We start from the raw sequence: 23555 nt of genomic DNA, 5'->3' as shown, positions 1-23555 counted from the left end.
CAAACATGTACCTTGAATATGTTCAACCATCCTCACCTGGAACTATAATCGCTATTTCTTCATGGTCACTGGGCCATAAGCCTGGGATTCCCTTCCTAACAGCACTGTGGGTGTATCTACCAGACAACCAGCAGTGTTTCAAAAGAATGGCTCACCACCATCTTAGAGGGCAATTCGGATTGAGCAACAAATGTTAGACTTGCCAGTGATGCTCACGTCCCACAAAAAAAAATCATTCATAACACTGGGGTAAAAAATTCCAAAAGATTTACAACTCTCTGCATGAAGAAAGTTCTCATCAGTCTGAAGCAGCTGTCCCCTTATCCTGATTCCAATACCCCTATTCTTAACCTCTATAGCAAGTGGAAACAACCTCTCGGCATCTACCCTCTCTCACCCTTGCAGTATCCTATGTTTCAATGAGAATTTTTCTAAACTGCAGAGCATATTGGCGTAGTCTACTCAATTTCTGCTCATAGGTCAACACTCTCATCTGCTGAATTAATTTAATAAATATTTCTTGCATCGCCCCAATGCAAATATAACCTTTAAGTGCAGATCTTAGATTTCATTCAACAGATCTTGCAAAGGTTTGTATACCACCTGCTTTAGTATTACTGTTGTCAAAATTAGCAAGATTGCAGTGAATCCAAAGGTTTTGCATCAAGAGTGGCAAAACCTCAGGATGCGTTCCTGCAATGTTCAATGCCAATCTCAGTTTAACATCGCAGCATTCACTCAGTATTGCAGGGAACCTAGATTAAATAAAGACTCAAGAGTAGAGGTCCAACCAATAACACTCTGAATCAAAAGTGCTACTTCTGATCCACTGGACTGATACAAAAAAACAAGGGGCAAAAAAAAAAACAAATTCCCATCGTGCCTTTCAGATCCTCAAGATGACCCAAAACACTTTCCACAAAGTGCTTCGAGATCATTGTTCAGCTGATCGGAGTACCAGTTTCTAAAATCTGGAATACATTCCCAATTAGTTTGCATTTGTTGAGCATTTTAGAATGTTCATTTTCACCATTACAGAATAATTTATACTAGGTTAAGGAAGTAAAAACCCAGTGTACGAACATGGTTGAACATCCTCTTAACAGATGAAAGAATAGCTTTGCAAAGCTGCAATAAGGCCGTTCTATTCACATAATATATTTTAAGCAGTGAAAATGCTTACCTAGCTCATCACCTGAAGAGAAAACAGCCGATCCCAATCGAGAATTATAGTGACTATTGGCAAAAGCTGTAAAGCTGTTCTGGAGTCGTCGGTGGCGAACATATAACACAACAAAACCAACACCTAACATCACAAGTAGCAGGAACATTACTGGCACCACAATGGCTGCTACATCTGTAGTTTTGGGATCCTTGGAAGCTAATGAATCTGCAATTTAGGATGAAGAAACAGAATGCAGAATTTAGCAAACAGTATCCGCATTAAAGAGGACTTCAAATATGCATCTTTTTAGCCAAACAACACAGAGTGATCCCAATCAATTATAAAAATAAGTAATACAAGTAAAGAAGTTCCACAAATGTACAGCAGGTTTGTTGCCATCTGAAAGCAAAAGTTAAATACGGAGTGGAACCTTGCATCAAAACTGGCATTTTAAAGGATGATACTGAAAATGTGCATCTCTCTTTTGCCTTCGTATTAACCTGCTAATCAGTCCCTGTATGTTTCATATTTCCTGCATTTAAGCCTTTATTTAAATATAATCTTCAATAAACTAGCAGTTTATTACAAAGAACTACCAAGAGGCATTTATTTATTTTTTTAAATCTGGACCTCAGAAATTCTACTGGGTCTTTCTCAGGTGCGGTCTCCTAATTTGTCCAATGCTCTGATGTTCTAGCCCCAAGGCTACAGTATAAATTGGAGAATTAAATTGGGTTATAGTTCTGTGAACAGTCAGCATCTTAAACAAGTTATTCTGAAATGAAAAAGAATGAAAATCATAATTGCAAAACAAATTAGCAGAGATTTAATCACAGATATAATGTGGGCTCATTGCTACCAACTCTCATGGCTTGATAATTAAATTTGATGGCTCAAAATTCTAAACCAGTTGCTTTAGTTAAACCATTTTCTTTAAGGGGAACCTTTAAAGGGTATTTTTTCTCCTTGCTGATTTTAATCAGAGAAGTATCAAGCATAGTTGAACACTTTTAGGGATGGGCAATAAACGTTGGCAAGGCAGTGACGCCCATGTCCCACGAATGAATAAAAACAAATTTGGTAAAAATTTAGATTTGAGTTGCATGGAAGCCTTATAGTTGGCACTCCATTCTAGATAACTGAACAGTGGCAAAAGGGCATGCCTCAATGGCATCACTGGAAACAACAAATCAACTTCAGATTACCTCGACGATAGCTCCAACATCAATCCTGGAAACTGTGCTGCCTGCTGGGTATTGTACACCCTCACTTTTTGCATAGTTTCCCAGGAGCCAAGCATAGCTGCTTTCACTGCAGCTACCTGCACTCAATAAGGTCACAGGGAAACTTAGCAGTCAGGGAGACTCAAGCTTAGGAACTCCACGGAGATACAAAATCTGACTTTTCTACCAAAAGAAAATGTCAGTGGTTGTATTATTTTAGAAACTAAATCAGTATGCTGTATCATTAGAAGATTGCATCAGGGAAGTACTCAGTTGAACTGATTTTGTCCACAGAGGGCACTTGCAGATAAACATTGACACTTCTACATTCCACTTTGATGTGGGTGGATTTTTAGACAGACAGCAAATCACAAGGATGCAAAGAACATACAAAATGTGAAATCAATGCTGGGATGTAGAAATGGAAGCGTTCTCCAGACAAAAATGGAATTTATAGATCCACTGTTAAACAATTTTATCAAAACCAGTGCAGTGCAATCGATCTTTATGCTCAAATCAAATATCGTGCAACAACTTTCCCAGCAAGAATTTACTGAACTTAGAACATGTAGGACACACTTTACTCTTAACAGATTTGAGATGTGGATTTGTGTCAATAACTCAGTAATATTAAAATATTCAAAGTATCAATTATGGGAACAGGGAGTAGAGAAAGTCAGCGAGGAAAGTAGTTCAGCAAATCTGTGCGTTTATCACCAAATTAAAATTACAGCTAAAATCCCTGACATTGGAACCAAAAATGAAAAGTAGTATTTAGGATGAGGAGGGCAGACAAAAACTAAAACGAGTCTTGGGAACGTTCGCTGGAAACAGAAAACTTTGGAAGAACTAAATTTGATTCCCCTGTCTCCCTCTCAAAAGAGCTAGGATTTAAAAGATAATGCAAAATCACAGAATCATAAAAACCTACAATGTAGGAGGCGGCCATTCGGCCCATCGAGTCTGCACCGACCACAATCTCACCCAGGCCCTATCCCCATGCATTTACCCTAGCTAGTCCCCCTGACACTAAGGGGCAATTTAGCACGGCCAATCCACCTAACCTGCACATCTTTGGAGTGTGGGAGGAAACCGGAGCACCCGGGAGGAAACCCACGCAGACACAGGGAGAATGTGCAAACTCCACACAGACAGTGACCAGAGGCTGGGAATTGAACACGGGTCCCTGGCGCTGTGAGGCAGCAGTGCTAACCACTGTGCCACCATGCCGCCCCAACTAGAACTACATTTCTTCCGCAACTATAAATCAGACTAGAAAAGCCAAGGAGACGGCCATTCTACCATTGAGTCCGTGTAAGTAAAGATGACTGACAAAACCTTTCTGCCAGAGAGGAAGCAAAAATAAAATGCTTTCTAGATTAAGTGCAAAACAAGATTTCAGTGCTCAAGTATTAAGTTGCACTAATACACAGCATGTATAAAAGGATTCTATAGAGGAATAACAATTGAAAATGCATGGTATGATGACAAAGCAAATATGACAAGACCTCGGGTATCTGATGCATACTTGGCTGGATGTAGGAAAATACAGCACCAAAGCCAAGTATTGTTTTAACTGCATATTAGACTCTTGCACCACAGGCTGAGAATTAGTTTAATTCCGTGTACTTGTGTTCAGTGCTTCAGTTATCAAATTTTCATAACCTCACCAGTTCCAAGTTCATCGTACAGCAGGGAAGCAGGTTCACCACAAATCTGCCCATTGTACAAGCATCTGGCTTGCACTGTGAACGTGTAGTTGTGGCCAAACTTCAGATCAGAAATCCTGAAGATGTTTTCCGTTGTATTCCCAACACACACTGTCGTATTGGTCACATGATCAAACATGTGGATCTCATAACCCTGGGGTTAAACAAAGGACAAAGTATTAAGTGATTGTTTTCTCTCCAGTTCTCGATGCCATCCTCCAATAGGTTCTGCAGTCCACAAGGTAATGGATTCACAAGTGAGAAAAATCAGAAGTCTTGCCAGTCACTCTCCCCCAAGGCATGCAGCACTTTGTACATAAAACACACCCACAAATAGGGAAGAATCATAGAATCTATCCAGTACAGAAGGTGGTCATCCTACCCATCGAGTCCGTACCAACCACAATCCCACCTGGACCCTATCCTCATAACCCCACACTTTTACGCCACTAATCCCCCTGACACTAGGGTCAATTTAGCATGGCCAATCAGCCCAACCCGCACATCTTTGGACGCCAAAGGGCAACCCAGGCCTCTACAAAATTCTGCAAACAACCAAAAATGTTAAACAGCAACAGAAAAATCACTGCAGCTGGAAAATTGTGACCCAGGTCAAACAAATTTTAAAAAACTCTACATGTCCATGTAGGTGGGAAGCAGAACAAAAAGACACTGAAGCCCCATACATCTGCCCTGATCAGGAGAAAGTTTGATTTACAGTCACATTGTAACATCCAGCCAGATTCATTCAATGCACATTTGCAATGAGAGTTGACTCCACCCTTACCTTGAGCACCAATTTCAGTTATTCATGTGATCCTGTTTATATACACCTCTCTCCACATACACAATGATATACACATTGGAGCATCTTTGTGCTATTGCAGAACCTTGCTTTTTTTTTTAGTGAAACAGATTGGTTCAGTGTTAGGACAACTACTAGTTTTGTAATAATGTTCACAGCTCCAGTGCTGAGTATTCCAGAATGCACTATAATGGAAAATTAGGCATTGGTCAAAATGCTAGCAACACTTTCAATAAACAAGTGCTGTGAAGTTGCAACCAAGCGATTTTCATTCCATAAACAAAGTGCCTGGGATAATTTTCAGGGTACTTTGGGAAATATACTCCAGTCAAAATGGGGACCGGCAAAATTTAAAAAAATAAAATGACAATCAGTTTTTGTCCCTACAGATACCGAACAATTGTCCAGGGTTTGTGAAACAAGGACTTATTTTAAATTCAAATCTTTATTCTCCCACCAGCCCCCTCTCCTCACTAGAAGTTCCTTGGATAAATTTCTCAGCAACTGAAAGAAAGATCATTCATGAATCTCTTTACTGTTCCCATGCCAGATTTAACCTTTTTTTAATGATCACCAGTCATCGGGAGGAGGACTGGTAGATTACTCAATTAGCTGTTTTACGCTCTTCACATTCATTCACTGCTTAAGCATCAATGAAAGCACAGAGCAGCAGTCCTTCAGTACACCATCTATTTTAGAAACTCATTAAATCTTCCAAAATATAAAGTATCCCGACTGACCTCATGGGAGCTGTAAACCAGAAATACTTCCTTACAAAGCTTTTATTTACTCATCCAGCATATTACTGTTTATAAAAGAGTAATTAAGTGTGCTGAATTCCACTCAATCATCGTAAAGAAGAAATACCCTCGAGAGAATGGTTATTCTGCAACAGGAATGCGAGAGTCTGACTCATCCTATATGTAATTCACTGATATATGCAGTTAACACTGGGGAAATGTTAGGAGTGAAATTTATGGCTAAGAGTGAGACAGATCACAGGCCCGTTAAATCAGATGAAGTGCCATTAATTTTAAAGAGCAAGGTATGTCGAAATGCAATGCTTGCAAACACGCAAGCATCACTCCAAATTAGGTGATACTTTACAGGTTGGGATATAAATCGATAAAAACACCACTGGTGTCTTAGTGCAAAATACAGGCAGATGAGAAAGAAAATACCAATGATGCGAGTTAGGAAACACAAAATGAAAAGATCTCAGCAAAATATGTTCTTGAAAAATGCTTCAGATTCAAATGCAGCTTTCTCTTAGTCATTTGGCAGAATTTGAGTATTGCACTCATCAGGAAAAATTGCAAGGATACAAAATGTAAAAGAACAACAATTTTTACTTCACAAGAACGGTGATTGGTCAGCATGTGGACTCTGGCTGGTAGAGGCAAAGCCATGGAGAATACACCAGTTAACTGCCAAGCTTTGATTAAATTCAAACCAGGCAGGTTGATTCTGAATGGTAAAGGCATTGTCCTGAGGAATGGACAGAGAATGGTTGTCGCCTAGTTTGAAACAGGCACAATGGTTACACATGTTCTTTCTATATGCAAAGAATAGGACCCCTGTGTATAATATATGTAGCTTCCAGCACAGACAAGTGCACCACACTGCAAACCCGACTGATAATCTTGAATTGGTTGTCAGCACAATTCTTAACTCACCCAGGACAACATTTTCTAAACAATCCTATCGTGAAATCACATCCATTGCTGAACATGATGTTTTGAGTTTTGCAAGTATGGGCAGGTTGGGTATAGTCAGTACTTTGTCTATCGCAAACAACCGAAGGGACATCCTGCTTGATACGATCCACCAGTCTTTGGGACATTAGGCCTACTTACCTAGCACAACAATGACACCAAAATTCATATAAAACATTCATAGAATCCCCACAGTGCAGAGTGAGGCCATTCGGCCCAACGAGTCCACATAGACTCTCCAAAAGAACATCTTACCCAGGCCCGATCCCTGTAACCGCATGTATTTTACCCTTGTAATCGCCCTAATCTACACATTAAGGGGCAATTTAGCATGACCGATCCACCTGACCTGCACATCTTTAGACTATGGGAGGAATCCCACATAGACACAAGGAGAACGTGCAAATTCCACACAGACAGTTACTCAAGGCCAGAATTGAATTTGGTGCTGTGAAGCAGCAGTGCTAACCACTGTGCTACCGTAACACCCTAAAACAGTACTAAGAAATGGGAGATCATTTGACTACACTACTTCAAAGGTAAATTTGAATGCAAGATGGCACCCATTAAGGTGTGCAAGGATAGAGCAGTCAAATTAGCTCCCTTGCCTTGGCATGCTAACTGAGAAATCTGCCTGGGAGTTCTCTACCACAAGCCTATCTTCACTGGTCAATATACACTTTGTGATTCCTATAGTTCCACACACTAAGATTGGTCTCATTGGCAACCTCAATAGAGCCAAAGACATTTGCTCAATGTCAAAGTTTGATGATGAAATAGGACACAGAGCCATCCTGCAAGTAGCTACCGTGTTGTACACTGCACAAACACTTGGGCTTAAGACTGCCTCTTTCAGTCCTGAAATGTGCAGTCTAACTGAGATTACTTTGGAGGACAAGGTAACTCTCAAATTTGAGCAACAGATTAAGCTGGTTATTTCACACTGCTACTATGTGGTAACAACGCAAGTGGTGTTCGCCACTAATAGGCTGCTGCTGTTAAACCAAAAAGATGATATGCCAATCACACAAATGATTAATGCGGTATATGAATTTCAGCGTCAGTGTGATGCTAGATATGTAGGCAATTCACAGCTGGCAAAGTACCAACCATTCCCAACCAGCCCTTGCCTGCAAACGTTACATTTGGTATTCTTGCAAATTGTCCTGGTGAGTGCAAGATGAAAAGCTTCGATAACATGTCTTTTTTCAGCAATGTTATTCACTTGTTGAAAACCTTTGATTGCAACATTAAGTGGACTTTGTTTGAAGTCTGATTTTAGTATTTTACTGATGCAAACAAAAAGCAAAAAAGGAGCAGAACCACATAGAAATATATACATTTTAAAAAGTTCAAGCTAGAGTTTTAATATTTGTGCAAATGCTTCAATCTTTTAGAACACCATGGAAATATTTTTAAATTCTGTTAGGGCACAAATGCTCTTTTTACAAAAATAGCACTATTTAAACATCAAGCACAGCCAGTCAACATCTTTCCCTAATAGCACATTGTCAGTCTTTCACCCTAACCCTTTTGAAAACGTCACTCCCCTCATGTCATTTGCTCGTCATAGAATCATAAAATATAGAAAGCAGCCAGTCAGCCCCATCCAAAAAAAAGAGTTACCCACTTAGCTCTATTCCTTTGCTCTTGAGCAATAACCTTTAAAATATTTAATTTTCAAATATTTAACCACTTCCTGCACTATTTCCCATAGGGAATACTTCCCAAATTAAGTCATTAAGTCATTGGATGAAAAACTGCCCTATATCCAGTTTTTCATCCAAGTTATTATGCCACTATTTAGCCAACAAGGATCTATAGGGTACTAAATGTCTTTTAAAACATCATTTGCGTTTCCATCCATCTATAAACTCTCATTTCCTCGAGCAACTCTTTGTCAGGCAATATTTACAAACCCATGTCGACAGTCCTTCCTGAGTGAGGTGCAGCATCCGCAAGTTCTGTGCTTTAGTAAAACTTTCCTATCCAAGTGAGGTTTGAAAATTAAATGGCAGTAAGGAAAGGCAAACAATTTGAAAACTGCCCTCTGACGACATCACACAGACTGATTACTAGTAGATGGGAAAGTTAGTTCAGGTAAGTACTTATTGGACTTTTCCGTTCTTGTGGGAAAGAGCCTGATATTTCCCTAGCTACATAATCAGCATCAGATATAAGGCACACCGGAAATCAATGTGTTGTTCTGCAGTAATAAAGTGCAGGTCTAACACTGCATCCTTCAGCAATACAAGATCCTTGGTGCTTCCACTGGAGAGCAGTGGGTAGATGTTTCCTCAGAGAGAGTAAGAATGGAGGCCTTAGCTCTGGACGTTCTAGCAACCTCTGTGGTTAGCTTCAGAGTAGCTGGGGCTTGCAAGCATTTTAATAATCTAATATGGTGAAGCAATGGGTTACAGAAACTCCTCATTAGGCAGCAATCTATTGTGGGGCAGAGCATCAAATTGTTAAAATATTTTATTGGAGCAAAAAGCATCAGGCATGAGAAAAACAAAAACTCTTCAGCCCAAGCAGACATGATCCAAGCAGCACACGATAGCCATGGCACAATTGAAATTTTAACCACTAAATTTGCAAGGTTTGAATCTTACCCAAGATCCTAGAAGATAAGAAGCAAACTCGCTGCATCACTCATCAATATTAATTTAGGTGGGGGAGGGGGATACTTTTATTCAGCTAGAAGCTCGCCAAAATTACATGTGGTAAATCATGTGTAATAGTCACGAGTGGAACATCCCTAAAAACAATTGCTTTGGATTCCTGGAAAATGCAATAATTAATGCAAATTTAAAACTAGATCAAATAGGGTAAAAAAGTGCACAAGCATTCATTTTTTTCTTTGAAGCATACCAGACTACACATATTTGGCTTATTTTCCTGGACAGTTTAATGCTGAATAATTCCAGCTAAAAATGGAGTTAGGTCAAAATAAATAGCAGCAATATTTGGTCATATTTTGCACTCACCCTGCTGTCATTAAAATTCTTTTCTTTCAATTTGAGGCTTTTCCAGATCAGCAGGATGTGGTCTTTCTCTGGTAAGATTTTCAGCGACTCCGGTGCCGACAGAGGAACTGCCGCAAGAGAACATAAAATAAAAAATTGGGACACAATGAGTTATTCAAGCCATCAAATACCGGAATACCACCAGCTGCCTCCTGCAACCCTCCCAACAGACAGAACTCATTGTTCAGTGCATTCCAGTTACATTTTTCACAGCATGTCTGGCCCCCGAGCAAAGATCTTGGTCAATTTCTTTGGGTCACTGTCACCATTCCTGTGGCACATAAGCACGAGGAAAATTCAGCTACGCACTGCTGCATTTTGAAATCGTTTGGCAGAACCTGAACATTGGCAAGAACTCTGTGGGATCAGTATGGTTGAAGGTTGTCAACAGTTGACTGTTTTTGCATGCATACATGCAGAGTAATTAACTCTCCAAGCATCAAGATGCCCTTTGCTGCTTTCGAAACACACAAGAGTAGTTGGGTAAAGTGCATGAGGAACAACTTCAGACTTTTCTATGATGTTCATCATGAATTACAATGAAAGCCAAAGAAAGCATGTTTGATTTGGGTGTGCCTTCAAGTAAACTAATTTGATTAGAAATTAGATTTCATTGGGATTATATACTCAGGACTATTTAGATGGCATCAAAGTTAATTACAGACACTAACGTAATCAATTTAAATCTGCAGAAATGCAATGGTATGATTTATTGCGTTTGTTGCTAAACAAAGGAAAAATAAGAATAAACCATCCAGATTATTTACTGGAATAGTGAACATTTGATGCTGGAAAATGACAAGAAAATACTGTGGCTAAAAGGTACAAGAAACTAGATCTTTAATAAAATATAATTTTATTAAGGATGTGCTAAAATGCAGATCCTAATCAAGTACCAAATTAAAACATTATCTTCCTCCTTGTATTCAGGTGAAGATCTAAAATTCTAACTTGCGTCCTGAAGTGGATTTTAAAGAAACATTCCTTCCATCCCCAATCTTCAGCCACATGAGAAAGTGAATCATCAGTTCCCTGAACTTCATTAACGTTGCTCCAAGATCAGCGGTAAGAAAGTCTGCCAGACTGAGCTTGGTGAAGAGAATCTGCTTTTTGCTTCACGATGCAGAGAATCTTTGGCCTCCATGCAACAACCACTAAGGCAACACGACTGAGACCAAGAATTTAGCACACACAAGATTGAACCCGAACCTCACCACTGAGGTTGCTGCGCATCACTGCTCCAACTTGTGTACAGGTTACATTACAGCACAGAACTCTGCTGATATTTCATAGATCATAGAAGCCCTACAGTGCAGAAGGAGGCCATTCGGTCCATCGAGTCTGTACCGACAACAATCCCACCCAGGCCCTATCCCTGCCATCCCACATATTTACCCCACTAATCCCTCTAACCTACGCATCCCGGGACACTAAGGGACAATTTGGCATGGCCAATCCAACTAACTCGCACATCTTTGGACTATGGGAGGAAACCCACGCAGACATGGGGAGAATGTGCAAACTCCGCACAGACAGTGACCCAAGTTGAGAATCAAACCCAGGTCCCTGGAGCTGTGAGGCAGCAGTGCTAACTACTGTGCCGCCCTTTCATGTAAAATGGAACGGCAAAGAGCTTCAAAGTCCTCTTTAATTAGCGTTAGAAGGGTAACACATTCAGGATTGTATGGCTTTTCAGCTTTTAACATCGTTATGCTATACATAATTCCCTTTAGCTGTGTCAAGCAACAACTACAGCTGCAGCATTGAGATTCTACCACCAGATGTCACCAGGCAGTGTAATACTGAATTTAGGACATTTACAAAAGATGCAACACCCAACATCATCAATTCATCATCTGCTTGCTTAGCTCTGTTTCAATCTTCACACCTTTTAATCAGAGGCTTGTTGGTACAAGTTCTGCGCACATGAATTATGGCATCAACAGTGCAATGCTGCATTTTCTGACGTGCAGAACTTTGGAACAGCCCAAGGGCGGCACAGTGGTTAACACTGCTGCCTCTCAGCACCAGGGACCCAGGTTAGATTCCTGGCTTGGGTCACTGTCTGTGTGGAGTTTGCACATTCTCCCCATGTCTGTGTGGGTTTCCTCCGGGTGCTCAGGTTTCCTCTCTCAGTCCGAAAGACGTGCCGGTTAGGTGCATTGGCCATGCTAAATTCTCCCTCAATGTACCTGAACAGGCGCCAGAGTGTGGCGACTAGGGGATTTTCACAGCAACTTCATTGCAGTGTTAATGTAAGCCTATTTGTGACTAATAAATAAATACTAATCAATTTGTCCTGATGGCTCGGGTGGATATTAAAGATACTAAGGAATTATTTGAGCAGAGCTCTTCCAGTGTCCTGGTCAACATTTGGGTTGGGGATTGAGCCTGGTCAGTGTATTTAAAAGTTACTCTGAAGTTAGAAGAGCTTTTTTTCCTTCTAACTTTTTCCAGAGTAACTATGGGGGAATTCTACTATTTTCAGGAAGTGCTTCCCACTGGTGCTAATCGCATTTGTTACGTGGGACTCATCCACTAGAAAGATGTTAATAAGCTCAGGAACCCACTGACCAGCCCGGCTGTTCACAGATCAGACCCCATTTTCAAAGGGTGCCCTGATATCTGTGCTCACACAAATAACAGGTACATTTTTGAAGTTTTGGAGGCTTCCTAGAAAAAAAAACGTTCAAAACCTTTGTGGTTGGTCACCTATTCCTTTTGAAGAAACCACAAGCTGTCAATCAGGCATGGACTGAATGACAACATTGCAGTTAGGATCAATGGAGGTACTTGAGATGCATTCAAGCGTGAAGGGAAATGAAAATAAATACAGTTGTCAATGGAGGCCTCTGTCAAAGCACTGAACTTTGAAATGGACAGAGATCAAGACTTTCCCGTGGGAAAGGGGTTCAAAGGTTTCTGCTAGCTGGTAAGCCTTCAAATCAAGCCTGTGTGCATACATTGAGACTGAGTGCTCAGCTGAGCAGAATGGAGGACTCTCCTCCTCCTCCTCCTCCTCCTCCTCCTCCCTCCCCCCCCCCCCTCCCTCCCCCCCCCCCCCCCCCCCTCCCTCCCCCCCCCCCCCCCCCCCCCGGCCCGCAGGTGAAATTGTCACCCTGCAGCTTCTGAGAGAAGTAGTAAAAGCTCTGCTGCAAAATAGAGTGATGCTGTGATTTAAAAGCCAGGTGACCACTTCAAACTTTTCACAGCTGACAGGCAGGAAAGCAGCTGTTGATCACTGGGCTGCCTGAAATCACCATGCCAGGGGTGATCTTCAGGCTTGCCAGGGCTAGAAGGGGCAGTCCAGCCACAAGACCCCATCCCCCAGGCCAAGATCAGCAAATCTCCAGGACTCTTGAGGGACCCTTCCCCTGCAGCCTGGCAGTAGCAGAGGGGCAAACGGCCACTGGATTTACCTCTTCAACACCCCTTGGGGCCCAAAGCATAAGGCCAGGGTGTCAGTGCCGGGGAGCAGTGCACAGTTGGCACAGCCAAGGCACATTGCCTGAATAAGGGAGGGGTCAGGTTGGGTCACCCTCATGCGTGCCTGATGTGGGGAGGAGGGGGGGGGGGGGGGGGTGCTGCCCCTCTTTCTGAGGGGTTGGTGGTGCTCCCATATCCCCGCAACACCAAAGCCCGCCCAGTGCCATTTCCTCTGGGGGGCTGGATGCCTGGCAGGGGCCTGGTGAATGGGCAGTCAAACCCAATTATCAGGTTGCCACACACTATGGGCAGCTACTCAGTCAGAGGCAGATGGAGTGTGAATTCCGATTGCCTTGACCCCCGTTGAGAATCCTGATTTTTGGTACATTCTGTGGGGCATTGGTATTTCCACAGGTCGACTGAAGAGGCTGGAAAATCCCACTCTATGAGTGTAAAATTGGCAGAACCAAGTTAGCAATTTTAAAATTGCTTTGTTGGATGGTTCCCAACCCAGCACAATCATCCAGCGGAAGTTAATTCTTTCTGGACAATTGCCAGGTAATCCCTTATATGGGAACTTTCAAGAGGGATTCCCCAGCACATCACTGCAGTACCCCCTAAATCTGACACTGGGGAACCAGGAAGTTATGGTTGGCTGTAGAAATGCAGTCAACCTCACTACTAGTATAGCTAGGATGTTCAATTTTCCACAAAAGTTAGACAGGTATTAAATTGCCTGCGTGCATATCTCTCATCTGAGATCCTACAATTTGCCTCACCTGGGCTGAGAGAGAGACTGGCATCTTTGCTCATGTTGATCAGTCTGACAGCAACACTGTACTTTCCACCTGGTTCCAGTTGCTTCACTATGTATTCGACTGTGTTGTTGTTTGAGCTCACTTTGTAATTGTTATTCTTGCCATTCTTACGGATGGAATCTTTTACAATAACCGCATAGGTCTGGTTAAAGAAAACAAAAATCTGATCAGCAATCTGCAAATTGTGATTCAATTATGGCAGAGAGAATCAGATCGCAAGTGTTTAGAGAGACTCAGTTTCCAGGACTGGTTATCCATATGGTATATACAGCAGCACAGAATGAAGGCAACTCCTATTCTAGGGTAAGAGGTAGCTTTTGGCAGAGATGACTGCAATTGCAGCCAGGAACCGCTCACTCCCTCAGGCACCATCAAAATGCCTCTATTAATAGTATACCATTTTTTAAACAAATATCTGCACTGCTATGCAAAACAGTCTCAAAGCACAATATGCTCAATTATCTACTGCATGCTGGAAGCAGGTCTGCACACCAAAGCCAACAATTCTTGTTCTTTTAAAAAATATTTAAATTATATATTCTGCCCAAGGCACGCACACTTGCGTTTTTAAAGAGCCTTACATTCTTTAGGGAATGAAGCACGTGAACAAAGGTTAGAGCATGTCAATAACACAGCATTTAAAATTAAAGCAACTTTGGAAGGGAAGCATGGGCCCTCCATGCCTTTTTCTTCCCCCACCAGACTTTCCAAGAAGTTAATGGTTTCTAGGTGCAAAGGGCATAGTCCACAAATAAGCATAATGTACAATAGAACCTTCCCATTTCCCCCCCACCCCCCGTGCAGGTACTTACTAAAGTTTCACTCAGCAGATCATATGGAGGTTGCCACTTCAGTATTGCGAACGTCTTGTCCACTTTTACCACATGCAAATGGCGAGGTGGCAGCCGGTTATCAGGAATCATTTTAACAACGATATATTCAGAGGGTGGTCCTAAATATGGGACTACAACACGAACCTAGAAAGTAAATAGGTACAGATTTCAGTCAAAGCCCTCCATTTCAAACTTCTTACACTGTATACCAGTCTCTGCGCAGAACTAATCAGTGCGAGAAAAATAGAAAACTAATACTATTTTAACCTGTTCTCGCAAAAGATGCAGGCATTAAATTAGGCATTCACCATCATCCTCAAACACACAGATTAAACGATAGCCTGGAAATCCAATTGTGCAGTACTTGCTTGACTGGTATAAAAGCAGCATCTAATTGCCCAATTTAACAGGCGAGGCACATGCTCATTCTGCACCACCCACTACATTGGCAAAGGCTACTGCACAGACATCCAAACCTGGTGTCTGAAAAGGAGATGAAGTCTACTTCATATGCAAATAACAGAGCTTGTTGCCTGTTTGGGGCGATCTTTGCAAAGTTAGTTCGTGATTGGCTGCATCACATGCTGTACATGTGATCTAAGTTCTCTGGTGTTTGGTATCACTGGAGACCCTCGCCAGAAGCGCAGGATTCAGAACTCTTTTGGGCCAGAATTTTCCTGTCTGGCTCCACATTGAATTTGCAGTTCACTGCCTGCCCTTCCCCTCTCAATCATCTGCCTCATTCTGCTAAACTGTATCCATGATCTCAAAGGACCAATGATCAGTATGGCTCCTGCTCTGCCCAAGACCGCAAGAAACTACAAAGGTCGTGAATGTAGCCCAATCCATCACGCAAACCAGCCTCCCATCCACTGACTCTGTCTACACTTCCTGCTGCCTCGGCAAAGCAGTCAGCATAATTAAGGACCCCACGCACCCTGGACATTCTCTCTTCCACCTTCTTCCGTCGCGAAAAAGATACAGAAGGCTGAGGTCACGTACCAACCGACTCAAGAACAGCTTCTTCCCTGCTGCTGTCAGACTTTTGAATGGACTTACCTTGCATTAAGTTGATCTTTCTCTACACCCTAACTATGACTGTAACACTAATTCTGCACTCTCATTTCCTTCTCTATGAACGGTATGTTTTGTCTGTATAGCGCGCAAGAAACAATACTTTTCACTGTTTGTTAATGCATGTGACAATAATAAATCAAATCAAATCAAATCAGCTATGTGACCACAATTCGCACCAGCAGATCACCAGCCAGAAATAAATGAGACCAGGGAATAATTTCTAAACCAGTCTGGTCAGGCAAGTGTAACCTGTTTACCACCATAGCTAAACTGTCTCAAACTTAAATAATTAAAAGAATCCAATCTAAGAGGTGACAGGATAAACATAGTTGATCTCGAATTCTAAATTCAAGGTCTGTTTTCAGATTTCTACGTAAATGTTTCATATAACACGTGAGCCTCATTAGTATTTAAAAGTGTAATGAAAAGACACCTACCAGAAAAAGATACTGCTCGTCACTGCTCACAGTCACCGTTAAGTTGCTAAAATGAGAGGTGACATTTTTTGGATTTCGGTACAGTTCCAAGAATGATGTAGCAAAGAAAACACCATAAACCTGTTGAGGAAAGAAGATGATTACTGATGAGAAAATTTCTGGGCAACTAATCTTTAATGAATCCAAGACTTACTGGAAAGCTGCACTGGCATAAGGATAGCAAATAATAATAATGATAATAATTAGACAAACGAGTTAGTGACAACTATTCGAATTACATCTGTGACTAAAATAATAAACCTTCCTTAATTTCTGCTGCTATAAGTTTAGCTCAAGTATGAAAGTCTGCAAACAATTAATGTAATTAATTAAGTGCAGGCATCATCATGGAGGGCAATTTAAATAATAGTTAAAATTATTTATAATTCTTCATTTCTTTGTAGCAATATTTACCATGTGCAAAAGAATTCCATTTCCTCAACTGTGATACGTGATGGCCCCTGGCCTAATGACTGCAGGCACCATCAGGTCATACGGACCAGGAGACCTTGATTCAATTTCCTGTTTATGCAGTTGGCTGATTGCAGTAGAATGCAACAACATGCATTCCTTCCACATAGTTAAGTGGCACTTCACAGAAGTGTTATAAAATAGATTTGACACAGGTAAGAGAGGTAGACAGCGTGTTTAGAGGGGGAATCCCAGAACTTATGACCTAGGCAGCCGAAGGCACAGTCATGTTCAAGAGACCAGAATTAGTTGAACACAGATCTCCCAAGGGCTGAAGAAGGTTAGAGATAGGAAGAAGCAAATCAATGGAGGAACTTGAAAGCAAGGATGAGAATTGACCAGGAGACAAAGTAAGTCAACAAGCACAGGGTTGATGGGTGAAGAGGACTGGTGCGAGTTAGGACATAGGCAGCAGCTTTGGATAACCTCAGGTTTATGGAAAGAACAATATAGGAGGTCAGGCAGGAGGCTGTTAGAATATAAAGACCAGAGACCAAAAGCATGGATGATTGGTCCACGGCAGATGAGCTAAGGCAGGGTGGAGTTGGGTAACGCTACAGAGCTGGAAATAGGTGGAATTAATGATATAGAGTCATAGAGGTTTACAGCATGGAAACAGGCCCTTCGGCCCAACTTGTCCATGCCGCCCTTTTTTTTAAAAAACCCCTAAACTAATCCCAATTTCCTGCATTTGGTCCATATCCCTCTATACCCATGTAACTATCTAAATGCTTTTTAAAACACAAAATTGTACCCGCCTCTACTACTACCTCTGGCAGCTTGTTCCAGACACTCACCACCCTCTGAAAAAATTGCCCCTCTGGACACTTTTGTATCTCTCCCCTCTCACCTTAAACCTATGCCCTCTAGTTTTAGACTCCCCTACCTTTGGGAAAAGACATGGACTATCTACCTTGTCTATGCCCCTCATTATTTTATAGACCTCTATAAGGTCACCCCTCAGCCTCCTACGCTCCAGAGAAAAAAGTCCCAGTCAATTCAGCCTCTCCTTATAACTCAATCCATCAAGTCCCGGTAGCATCCTAGTAAATTTTTTCTGCACTCTTTCTAGTTTAATAATATCCTTTCTATAATAGGGTGACCAGAATTGCACACAGTATTCCAAGTGTGGCCTTATCAATGTTTTGTACAACTTTAACAAGACGTCCCAACTCCTGTACTCAATGTTCTGACCGATGAAACCAAGCATGCCGAATGCCTTCTTCACCATTCTGTCCACCTTTGACTCCACTTTCAAGGGGCTATGAACATGTACCCCTAGATCTCTTTGTTCTGTAACTCACCCCATAGATATCAGAAGCTCATCTTAATATCAGAAAGAAAGTCAGCCCAGGGTCCCAATCCTGATCATTATCCAGTGAGTACTAGATAGAGCATGTGCACAAGACGAAAACAGGATCCAGTTCAAGTGTATGATCCCCACTCGCAAAGCCTGCTGATAATCATCCAGAATCAAAAATGTAGAATGATCTTGACATCTTAACAGGGCTGGCAACATCTAAAAGATCACAGATTGTTGAAGCACACACAAGGACGTGGAGGCTTTCGAGAGAGTGCAGAGAAGGTTTACCAGGATGTTGCCTGGTATGGAGGGTCTTAGCTATGAGGAGAGATTGGGTAAACTGGGCTTGTTCTCCTTGGAAAGATGGAGAATGAGGGGAGACCTAATAGAGGTGTACAAAATTATGAAGGGTATAGATAGGGTGAACAGTGGGAAGTTTTTTCCCAGGTCGGAGGTGACGATCACGAGGGGTCACGGGCTCAAGGTGAGAGGGGCGAGGTATAACTCGGATATCAGAGGGACGTATTTTACACAGAGAGTGGTAGGGGCCTGGAATGCGCTGCTAAGTAGGGTGGTGGAGGCAGACATGCTGGCATCATTTAAGACTTAGCTGGATAGTCACATGAGCAGTCTGGGAATGGAGGGATGCAAACGAATGGTCTAGTTGGACCAATGAGCGGCACAGGCTTGGAGGGCACTGTTCTTTGTTCTCTTTATATGCAAGAAGCATTGCTTTTCCTTGACTAAGATTTATGAAATAGTCTGCGTGGTCTGCATGATTTCAAAGCAAGAAGTCTAACAACACCAGGTTAAAGTCCAACCGGTTTATTTGGTAGCAAAAGCCACTAGCTTTCAGAACAGGCTGTTCCTTCGTCAAGTGGGTGGGAGTTTAACTATGAAAATAAGACCTGACGAAGGAACAGCCTGTTCCGAAAGCTAGTGGCTTTTGCTACCAAATAAACCTGTTGGACTTTAACCTGGTGTTGTTAGACTTCTTACTGTGTTTACCCCAGTCCAACGCCGGCATCTCCACATCATGATTTCAAAGCACCATGAGAAAGGGCATTTTATGATGTTTCTCCAGTAACCATGTGCACATCCTCAAAAAGGTCAACGAATACAACGACTGACTATTTGGAAGATCTGAACCCTAGAATAGCACAAGATACTCACCACATTTTGAGAGCCATTCCAAGAGCAATCCACAGACGTCTGATTGATTGGAACTGCTTTAAGTTTAAGAGGTGCTGGAGTAGTCCCTTTGGTTTTAATTCGTACGAAAGATGTTGGGCTATCACCAACGTCAGTTTTAGCCCAGGTAGCAATCTCATAATTTGTACCAGCAGTTAAATTGGGAACTGTGCAAAAAATAAGAAAGGTATTAATACAATTTGATGCAATTAAAAAGATCCTGCCATTCATCCAGTCAAAAGTGTAAATTAGAATGTCACTACATCAATACGTTTTTTTAAAAAAAATAAACCTTGGCTACCACACAATAATTAATTGTTGATAAACATTGGCACAGGGTACAAGGTTATTCAAAGACCTGATTGCAATTAAAAAATCTTTAAACCACAATCTTGTTACTGGGAGTCATGGGAAGTTGCTGGCATTGCTGTGACCTCATGTTTGAACATATGATACACACATACCAGATAAAGTAGTCTTTTTTCCGTCAACAGTTAATATTCGCTGCTCTTTTATACGAGTATCAAATGTCCATGACACATCAATGGTATAATTGAACACCTGAAAAACAAAGGAAACAAATGAAGTATTACAGCATTTCAAATATTAGTCTATGATGCACTTGCAACTGAAATAGAAACATACTTCAAACTACAAAATGCAACGGGGCTCAGACAGATGTGCATTAAATACGACAAGAGGCAGCTACTCAATTTTGATTCACTATAAATATCCTGTTGGGAGTATTTTAACCACCTGAGAAGCAAATTTTTTTTTCAGCACCTTAAATTCCCCTGAGATCGGAGATATGTTTACTGCTCAATATATTAACAACATGCATTTATAAAGCAACTTTAACCTAAACCAACATCCCCCAGTATTTCACATACTAGGGGGAAAAAAAGAGACTGTGCAGGACCAGTTAGTTTTTCTTGGGTCTTATTTTCATAGTTAAACTTAACCCAGCCTTTGAAAAAAAATACAAAAGCCTTTCTTTTTAAACCAAAAAGGGCATAGAACATTAGACAAGGAGCTGTTCAGATAGTGATTCAAAAGTATATTACAGGGAAGATTGCTACAGGAGGTGTTTTATATGTATTCATAGTGGCTTGTGCACAAGTGACAAAGTTGCACATATTCACCCAAAGTTCCATTTTTTAACTATTTAAACTTTGTTCAGAATTGTGCAACAAAGGCTCATTAGATTGATCCCTGGGATGAAAGGAGCCCCGAGGAAAGATCAAATAGACTAGGCCTTTAAGAATATTCATAAGGTGGTTTGGAGAATTCTCTGCCCAGTGAAGCAGTTGAGGCTACCTCATTGAATGTTTTTAAGGCAAGGATAGATAAATTTTTGAACAGTAAAGGAATTAAGGGTTATGGTGAGAGTGGGTGGGTAAGTGGAGCTGAGTCCACAAAAAGATCAGCCATGATCTTATCAAATGGCAGAGTGGGCTCAAGGGGCCAGAGGGCCTACTCCTAGTTCTTATGTTCGGGTGCAGTGAACAAGTGTCCCTGTCTCTGAGCCAGAAGCTCTAGGTTCAAGTCCTACTGCCAGACTTGATGACCAAGGAAGACACGTTCATAATAATGGCCAAACAAGTTGAGCATCAACTTGTAAATCTTCCCAACCTACACCAATGGCAAGTGGTAAGAGTGGGATAGATTCCTGGTCACCCATCTGATGGAAAGACATTAGAAGCCTCTACCATCAATGTCTATAGCTCCAGGATACAATATGCATTTAGAAGTGTATGTTGCCACAGCAATACAGATTCCTCAAGAGCCAATTGGCTGGATGGCTAGTATGGGTCAGATTGGTACCAACAGCACGGGCAAGGTTCAGTCCTCATTCTGGCTGAGATGGATTTGGGGTCTGCCCCTTTGTCTTACCAATGGTGGAGGTCGTGGCGCTGTGGGTCAGACCTGCTTTCAGCAAAGAATTTGAAGAAGAATACTCTTAGAGGGCTTGACAGGGTAGATGAGAGAGGTTGTTTCGCCTTCTATACAGTCAAGAACCACAGGGTGGAGATTTTATCCTGAGATGAAGGAAAATTTCTTCACTTGGGGGTTTGAGAGTCAATGGAGCTTGCTTTTCTAGAGGGCATGTTCAATCAATGTGTACAGTCGAGACTGAGATTTTTTGGACACTAAGAGAAACAGGATATATGGGCATTGGACATGAAAGCAAAGTCAAGGTCAGGGGTCGGACATGATACATTAAAATGATAGAAGAGGGTCGAAGAGCCAGATAGACCATCTCTTGTTTCTAATTCTTTTGATTTCTCCTGTGATGCCAAACCAAAATACAGACATGAAACCAGCACCATCAAAACCGAACACACGCATTGAGTACAAGGTTAAGTCCCTTCCACTCATCTACAGACTGATTTTCAAGAGACTCCTCATGTTACTTCCCAGTCACCAGTAAATCAGCCTGCTCCAAGGATTACTATGTGCAAACATAGTAATTTTCCCACTCCCTTCCAAACAGTCCTTGGTTTTTAGTGGTCATGTCCATGTAATAGCACGGCACGGTGACACAGTGGTTAGCACTGCTGCCTCAGTGCCAGGGACCCGGGTTCGATTCTCGGCTTGGGTCACTGTCTGGGTGGAGTTTACGCTCTCTCCCAGTGTCTGCATGGGTTTCCTCTGGGTGCTCTGGTTTCCTCCCACATTCTGAAAGACGTGCTGGTTAGGTGCATCAACCCGAACAGGCATCAGACTGTGGCGACTAGGGGAATTTCACAGTGACTTCATTGCAGTGTTAATGTAAGCCTCACTTGTGACTAATAAATAAACTTTACTTTAACCTCAGGTCAAAAGCATATCAGATGGAAAGTCAGTTTGAACCTGCACTCTACAAAGATGTGGCACTGTACAAGGTACTTGTAAACCACAACGGCGCTCATTATGATGTAGTTATGACTGGCAGGTAGATCCCAAGTGAACAGCATTGCTGCCATTTCTACTTAAACCCTCCATTGAAAGTTGGCACTAGCTATATAACATATAAGTAAGCTGTACACAGATTTTTTGTCTTAAAAAAGGTACTAAATTAGTTTGGTTAAAATCTCTCCTGCACAATATGTACCTTAATATTGGTGTCCATCTGCAGTTTCAAGTTCACAGCATCTTCTTTTGTACTTTCGACTGTAACTGTTGGTGTTGGAATTGCTATTAAAAGAAAAGCAAGACCAAATTCACACATTCAGCAATCGCACATAGCCATGCTCAAGTCATCACCTTCAGTATAATAAATTGTATAATTTATATAATAAATGGCAGAGTCATCAGGAGTATAGAAACACAGAGGGACCTAGGTGTGCAAGTCCACAAATCCTTGAAGGTGGCAACACAGGTGGAGAAGGTGGTGAAGAAGGCATATGGTATGCTTGCCTTTATAGGACGGGGTATAGAGTATAAAAGCTGGAGTCTGATGATGCAGCTATATAGAACGCTGGTTAGGCCACATTTGGAGTACTGCGTCCAGTTCTGGTCGCCGCACTACCAGAAGGACGTGGAGGCATTGGAGAGAGTGCAGAGAAGGTTTACCAGGATGTTGCCTGGTATGGAGGGTCTTAGCTATGAGGAGAGATTGGGTAGACTGGGGTTGTTCTCCTTGGAAAGACGGAGAATGAGGGGAGATCTAATAGAGGTATACAAGATTATGAAGGGTATAGATAGGGTGAACAGTGGGAAGCTTTTTCCCAGGTCGGAGGTGACGATCACGAGCTCAAGCTGAGAGGGGCGAAGTATAACTCAGACATCAGAGGGACGTTTTTTACACAGAGGGTGGTGGGGGCCTGGAATGCGCTGCCAAGTAGGGTGGTGGAGGCAGGCACGCTGACATCGTTTAAGACTTACCTGGATAGTCACATGAGCAGCCTGGGAATGGAGGGATACAAACGATTGGTCTAGTTGGACCAAGGAGCGGCACAGGCTTGGAGGGCCGAAGGGCCTGTTTCCTGTGCTGTACTGTTCTTTGTTCTTTAGTACTCCCCTCAGAAATGGATTTGTCAAAGATTTCACTAGCCAGACAAATTGTTTCAACAACTCAGCATCCATTTTGGGTTATTAAAAGATTTAATTAAGTCAGTAACCAAAACCCTTTCATTTTTCCAAAATTAATTTCTGGCATCTTAGATTTAATAATTTTGCTTCCAAACACACTAGGGAAGAAATACGGAGCTAAAAATTTATATCAGCCTGTTTGGCGGTTCATTATGACTGGCATTCTTCCTGCATGTCGAACAACAGAGGGCCAAAGCTCTCCTCAAGTTGGAGAATGGGCTTCATTTCAATATTGCCAGAAAG

At 41.9% G+C, this 23555-nt stretch overlaps 1 protein-coding gene across 1 annotated transcript in view; it reads right to left on the bottom strand.

Annotated features, from left to right (window-relative positions):
• The window catches only part of sorl1 (sortilin-related receptor, L(DLR class) A repeats containing), a 195034-nt gene that overhangs the window by 6906 nt on the left and 164573 nt on the right, over nt 1–23555 (bottom strand). The window contains exons 39-47 of the mRNA XM_078199060.1: nt 22333–22415; nt 19703–19799; nt 19221–19405; nt 16235–16354; nt 14700–14864; nt 13849–14029; nt 9605–9711; nt 4059–4251; nt 1184–1390 (exon numbers count right to left, since the gene is read on the bottom strand). Of these exons, the coding sequence (XP_078055186.1) occupies nt 1184–1390; nt 4059–4251; nt 9605–9711; nt 13849–14029; nt 14700–14864; nt 16235–16354; nt 19221–19405; nt 19703–19799; nt 22333–22415 (1338 nt within the window). The remainder of the gene's footprint in view (nt 1–1183; nt 1391–4058; nt 4252–9604; nt 9712–13848; nt 14030–14699; nt 14865–16234; nt 16355–19220; nt 19406–19702; nt 19800–22332; nt 22416–23555) is intronic.

This window comes from Mustelus asterias, chromosome 27, assembly GCF_964213995.1.
Source record: "Mustelus asterias chromosome 27, sMusAst1.hap1.1, whole genome shotgun sequence".
Taxonomy (NCBI): domain Eukaryota; kingdom Metazoa; phylum Chordata; class Chondrichthyes; order Carcharhiniformes; family Triakidae; genus Mustelus; species Mustelus asterias.
The sequence above is the reverse complement of the archived record's forward strand: the minus strand, read 5'-3'. Positions and strand labels throughout refer to the sequence as shown.